The sequence below is a fragment of the Corella eumyota genome, chromosome 1 (assembly GCF_963082875.1).
Source record: "Corella eumyota chromosome 1, kaCorEumy4.1, whole genome shotgun sequence".
Classification (NCBI taxonomy): Eukaryota; Metazoa; Chordata; class Ascidiacea; order Phlebobranchia; family Corellidae; genus Corella; species Corella eumyota.
In genome coordinates this window covers 21,204,442-21,210,791 of record NC_137490.1, presented here as the reverse complement: position 1 = coordinate 21,210,791, position 6,350 = coordinate 21,204,442, and the positions used below count along the sequence as shown (strand labels likewise).

The 6,350-nt window shown below is 27.6% G+C and overlaps 1 protein-coding gene across 3 annotated transcripts; it reads left to right on the top strand.

Annotated features, from left to right (window-relative positions):
* The first annotated feature begins 595 nt into the window (after nucleotides 1-595).
* On the top strand, nucleotides 596-6,348 carry LOC145751492 (uncharacterized). 3 transcript variants are annotated; one of them, XR_014283738.1, is made up of 11 exons: nucleotides 598-990; nucleotides 1,266-1,505; nucleotides 1,725-2,015; nucleotides 2,291-2,536; nucleotides 2,755-2,966; nucleotides 3,084-3,174; nucleotides 3,416-3,451; nucleotides 3,890-3,925; nucleotides 4,287-4,322; nucleotides 4,864-4,962; nucleotides 5,845-6,348. XR_014283738.1 is itself a non-coding variant. In XM_082567666.1 (10 exons), the coding sequence occupies exons 1-10, from the start codon at nucleotides 744-746 to the stop codon at nucleotides 5,883-5,885; spliced, it is 1,476 nt and encodes a 491-aa protein (XP_082423792.1). In that variant the 5' UTR covers nucleotides 596-743; the 3' UTR covers nucleotides 5,886-6,348. The 3 variants fall into 3 exon arrangements, 2 of the variants coding, with proteins under 2 accessions (XP_082423792.1, XP_082423800.1); XM_082567666.1 differs by lacking the exon at nucleotides 4,864-4,962 and having other exon boundaries at nucleotides 596-990; XM_082567674.1 differs by lacking the exon at nucleotides 5,845-6,348 and having other exon boundaries at nucleotides 599-990; nucleotides 4,864-5,333.
* Nucleotides 6,349-6,350: the final 2 nt, after the last annotated feature.

The window sequence follows — 6,350 nt, the reverse complement described above, 5'->3', positions numbered from 1 at the left end:
TCAACCTCTACGAAATGTGACAAAAACTTTAATACTAAATAAAGTATCAGGAAATGAGAGAACATGATAGTTAATTAGAAATTTGACACCAAAAAGGTAACTTCAAATTTATTTAAATTCTTTTTTTTATATATATCTTTATCCTCAATGTGGAAGAGTAAAATGCGCGACCTCAACATAGAGTAACATCAGTCACTCCGATCTAGTCTTGAGTTGCCTGTGGCAGTTTGCGATATTATAGACTATAATTGCCTGGTACTTGTGCTGCAGATTAAGTGCTGGCTCAGCAGGAGTTTACAGCACTTTACTCAAGGGCGCTACAGCATGAGAAAAGTGGGTATTGAACCCACGGCCTTAAGGTGGTGTAGCAAGTGTTCTTACCACTACACCACGCTGGTACCTACAAATAGTATTTAAACAACTGTAACAAACAATTAAGGATAAACTAAAATAAGGAAATATTATTTTTAAGTTATTTTTTGTTAGCTATTATACTCATATATTTTTAAATACAATAATGATGTCATAATTGTGTTTATTGTATTTAATAGTCCATGAAGTTCTAACACTTTTTATAACTTTCGAACTTATTGTAATACTATTTAATTTTTAAAAATATTAAAAAAAGGGGATAAATATTTATTCATGTCAAGGAAGTGAACAAATTCTGTCTACTCTATAAATTACTTACGTTTATTATTTTTGAATCATTTTATTTAAACAACAAACTGATTAGTTACAATATGAACAAGTTGGTTTTAAGTTTGATGATTTTAAGTTTAAATGTTGTAAATGGGCAACAATGTTCGATAAAGTTAGTAAACGGGCACTTTAAGTTTACTTATAAGAATGTAGAATATGATTTTAGTTTAACCAGGGTTACCTACACAACAGCAGTGGAAAGATGTGCAGAAATAAACTCAATGTTGGTAACTCCCAAGACACTGGAAATCCGTAATTTTATTAATCAAACAATATATTTATTTGGAGGTATGGTTTAAAACTTTAAAATATTTATTTTTATTGCTATATGTTCTAAACTTATTTGAAACAAAATGTTTATTTGGAGGTATGGTTTAAAACTTTAAAATATTAATTTTTGTTGCTATATGTTCTAAACTTATTTGAAACAAAATGTTTATTTAGAGGTATATATGGTTAAAATTTTTAACCCTTAAATGTTTATTTTATTGTTATATGTTTTTTAAACTAATTTGAAACAATTTTTTAAATCATTAACAAAAATTTTATCTTTTATGTTGTAGGACAATACGACTTTTACTGGATCAGTCTAACAAGAACAAACTCTACTAATGAGGATTCCTCTTCTAAGTGGAGCGATCAAACAACTTTGCTGAGTAACCAATCTAACTGGAGAGATGGTCAACCTTATAATGTGGGAGGGGATGAGAATTGTGTTTGGTTACAGGGTGGTTATACAGAGTGGTTTGATACTTCATGTGATTATTTACAAAGATATATTTGCCAACGAGATTTACCAGCATGTAAGTAACTTATATATTAATTCCGAGTTATTTATTTTATTTAAGTTTTTAATATTTTTACCCTAAATTCTGTTAAAATTTTGTTGATTTTTTTTTTTGGTCGACATTTTAAGTTTTAAACTTTCAGTAAGATCTTGTATTTAAATAAATATTTAAAATTTAAATCCTACTCTCTTAATCATTTATGAAAGACTTTATCAATATTTTGTTGTTGTACAGCTATGACTACAACCACTATTACTAGTATGGCTACAGACAAGAATAAAACAGGTTCTGTAACAACAAAAAACATGAAAACAGAAAGCGAGGGCAGAGATGGGCAACAATGTTTAAATTTAGTAAACGGGCACTTTAAGTTTACTCATGAGAATGTCGAATATGATTTTAGTTTAACCAGGGTTAATTATGCAACAGCAGTGGAAAGATGTGCAGAAATGAACTCAATGTTGGTAACTCCCAAGACACTGGAAATCCGTAATTTTATTAATCAAACAATATATTTATTTGGAGGTATGGTTTAAAACTTTATAATATTTATTTTTGTTGCTATATGTTCTAAACTTATTTGAAACAAAATGTTTATTTGGAGGTATGGTTTAAAACTTTAAAATATTAATTTTTGTTGCTATATGTTCTAAACTTATTTGAAACAAAATGTTTATTTAGAGGTATATATGGTTAAAATTTTTAACCCTTAAATGTTTATTTTATTGTTATATGTTTTTTAAACTAATTTGAAACAATTTTTTAAATCATTAACAAAAATTTTATCTTTTATGTTGTAGGACAATATACCTGGTACTGGATCGGCCTAACAAGAACAAACTCCTCTAATGACGATTCCTCTTTTAAGTGGAACGATAACACAACTTTGCTGAGTAACCAAACTAACTGGCGGTATGGTGATGAACCTGATAATAGGGGAGGGAAGGAGAATTGTGTTAAGTTAGGTGGTGGTGATACAAAGTGGTGGGATAATTCATGTGATTATAAAAGTTGGCGATATATTTGCCAACAAGATTTACCAGCATGTAAGTAACTTGTATACTAATTTTAAGTTATTTATTTTATTTAAGTTTTTAATATTTTTAATTTAAAAACTGTGAAATCTTATTTGAAATTTTAACAACTTAAAAGCTTACTGGTTATACTAGAAGCAGGTGTTTCTTAATTTAATAAAATATCAAAATATGAAACTTACTCTCTTATTCATTTAAAGATAAGTTGTTAAATTTTTGTTATTGTACAGCTATGACTACAACCACTATTCCTACTACAACTACAGTCAAGAAACAAACAAGGGATGTAACACCAGAAACCAAAAAAAATGATGCCACGACCCTAAAAACTGCAATGAATGATTCCACGATCCTGAAAACCGAAATGAATGATGTCATGACACCAAAAACAGCTTTAAATCTAACAACAGAATCTTCTCCACCCCAACAAGAACAATGCAATGTAAGAAACTTCATATTTTATTATAAAAACTTCATTTTTAAAGTTTTTTTAGACCTTTCACTTTTTTTTATTTATTAAGCATTAATTTTATTTAAATTTTAAATTTTTTTTATTTAGGAAATTCCTCTAATAATAGGATGGGCAACTTCGGCACTTTTTCTTCTTGTCATCTTCTTTCTATTTTATAAACTGAAAAACAATGGTTCATGTAAGTTTAAAACATTATTTTAATTGATGGTAAGGTTTTATAACCTAATTATAAAGCAACTTTTGTTACCCCAACCTATTCTTTTGTTGTTGTTGCAAGTTTTATATATTTTTCATTTCAATCTTCCAGCCTTGCCATTAAAATCTTTTGTAAATTATTTAGACAAAATTAAATAATTATGTAAGTTAAACTAAATTAATTTTTGATTTCAGTTAAACTAATATTCAATTTATTTTTGCAGCTCGGTCGGTAGACTTAAATGCTGGTGCTGTTGCAGGTAATAATGTTCTATGTTAATTGTTAAAATTTTACAATTTATTTGATTGGTGGTGTGGTATACCGGTCATGATATTAAACTATGAGCCAAACGGTTCGGAGTTCAAGCCGCACTAATGCCACACTATTCGTGCCAGGCGTTTACAGATAGCTCACACACTTCACAACAGCACACTCTTTCACAATAAAAATATAAAAACCTATTACCTTAAGTGGATATGGCAATATATTGGAATTAAATTGTTTATAAAATACATCATTAAGCTATTATTTATTAATTTGTTTTTGCGATGGGTCCAGTAATAGAACTTGCATGTGATGCTGTAGGTTATTTTTTTAAGTTTTTTTTCAATATTCTTAAATGGGTTAAATGATTTATAAATGTTTTGTTAAAAAATTGTAATTTTAATTTTAAACAAAATTTATTTAAATTTTACAGCTCGACCAGAAGACCAATATGAAAATGTTATTGCAGGTAAGTTTATACTAAAAACTTTAAAATTTTTTTATTTTTAACTGTAGTCAGCAGGGTGTAGTGGTAAGAACACTTGTCACACCACACATGAGGTCGTGGGTTCAATTTCCACTGCCTTCATGCTGTACCGCCCTTAAATAAGGCACTATAAACGGTATCTGCTGTTGCTGAGCCAACACTCAATTAGCAGCTTATAATTAACTGGCAATTTAAATCTTTAATATCTCAAACTGGCAAAGTCAGCCTAAGACTGGGTCAGGTAACTGATGTTACTCTGTGTTTAAGCCATGAAGTCGACCTATCCACACCGAGAATAAATAACTAACAAAAAACACTTGATAAATTTAGTTTAATTTTTCAGCCCAAGCACAAAATGTTCGTACAGACGCTGTTGCATGTAAGTCTATTTCAATTTTATTATTTAATTAAACTTATTATATATGTATACAGGTCGTTTTGATGTACCTTAAATTCTCACTATTTAAGATTTAGAATGTATTGTACTTTAAGACCGGTAATTTTACTTTGCTTTGGCGGGAATCTGTGCATATAATGCGGTTGATTTTATTTATTACCCTCTAAATCCATTCTTATTTTTTTGGCGTTTTGTTTTTTTAAATAACTATTTCGTTCAACTTGCGTTTACAAATAATCAAAACTATAACCATACAACATAGTACCCTGTTAATTAAACTTATTTACCAAATGTTAGGGTACAGGGTTTTATTGTTATATTAACATAATTAAAATTAAAAAAAAACATTGAAATTATATTTTTAAAACGTTTTTTTTTGTAATATTTTATGATCTTAACCGCCATCTAACGCATTTTTCTTGTGCGGAGAGTGGCAAACTTAATTAAGTTTTTATATTTAAAACTAACATTTTGCTGCGTTTATTTTTTATATAATTTATTTTAAATTTATTTATTTTTCCAGACAACGCGCGAGCAGTTTACGTGGACTTTAATTAAGAAAAACAAAAAACTTTTTTTTGTCGATTTTATTATGGATATACATGTGACAATTTGTGTAATGGTAATTTTGCAAAATTTTTGCTAATATTTTTTTTAAATATTAACAAATTTTCTGTTATTGATTATTATAAATATTGAGGCTTGCATTTCCTTCTATTTTCAATTCAAATTCTATTGCGTATTTTGATTTATAAAAACCCCGGATCGAAACCTTTTCATAACTTAATCATAATAGGACTCCGTTCTATTCTTTATTAAAATTTTAAAATGCTTTTACGTATTTTGTTTTATAAAAACTCCGGATCGACCCCTATTCAAAACTTAATCATAATAGGACTCCGTTCTATTCTTTTATTGAAATTTTAAAATGCTTTTGCGTATTTTATTTTAATTTTTACTTGTTTCTTTGTTTCAAATATTAGCAAGCTTGTAGTCATTGATTATTATAAATTTGTTAGGCTTCTATTTTCAATTCAATTTTTTAAAATTTCGAAATTCTATTGTGTATTATATTTTATAAAAACCCTGGATCTAAACCTATTCATAACTTATATGACTCCGTTCTATTCTTCAAACGCATTCATTCTAGTAATATTCTATTTTTTCACTGTTATAAATTACAAGGCAGCAGTGGGAATCGAACCTTTGCTACCAAGTCTCGTAAAGACAAACCACCACTGCATTTTTATTCTTTATTATATAAGCTTTGTTCCTTCTGCTTTAAAATCTTTGCTTTTTTTTTTATGTAAATACTTATTTTTTTGTAAAATGGTGAAATTCCAAGTCTGTCAAGTGTTGTTATTTTTAAGTAAATATAAAAGGCCTATTTAATTTTAAATAACCTTAATTAAATGTTGATTAAACTTTATAAATAGGTGTTTGTTTTTTAATTGGGATTTTTATCAGAATTTAATGTTTAAAAAAACTATAAATTTTTACTCAGATTTTAAAGCCGCTGATATTGACTCTTATTTAAAGATATAATCTACTAGTAGTCGACATGTTTAGTTAAAAACCCGCAAAAATGTGATGGTTAGTTGAACAACAAAAGACATGAAATGATTGATAACAAGATTTTAAATGGATTGTAAGCTATTGTTATTTTAGTAACAAAATCCTGAATTAATATGGTTAAAACTGTCATGTAGTCACTAGGTCTGATTTATAACGTACTTTAAAATAAATAGTAGAACTACATTTTATTTAAAGTTTTTGAATATTTTGTCATTTGATCATTGTTTGTTTAATAACGAAAACCAAATTTTTTTCCATTCTTTGAAACTACATAATTTGCCGTCATTTCAAATAAATTTCTACATATGTTTAGTGAAGTAATTTAAATATTGACATCTATGTTTTGTTGTGTGTTTTTTATACAACACACTCTTATTCTAATTTCCTTTATTTGTCATTTTTGGCTTAATTAATTTAGACCCATATGCTAAGAGG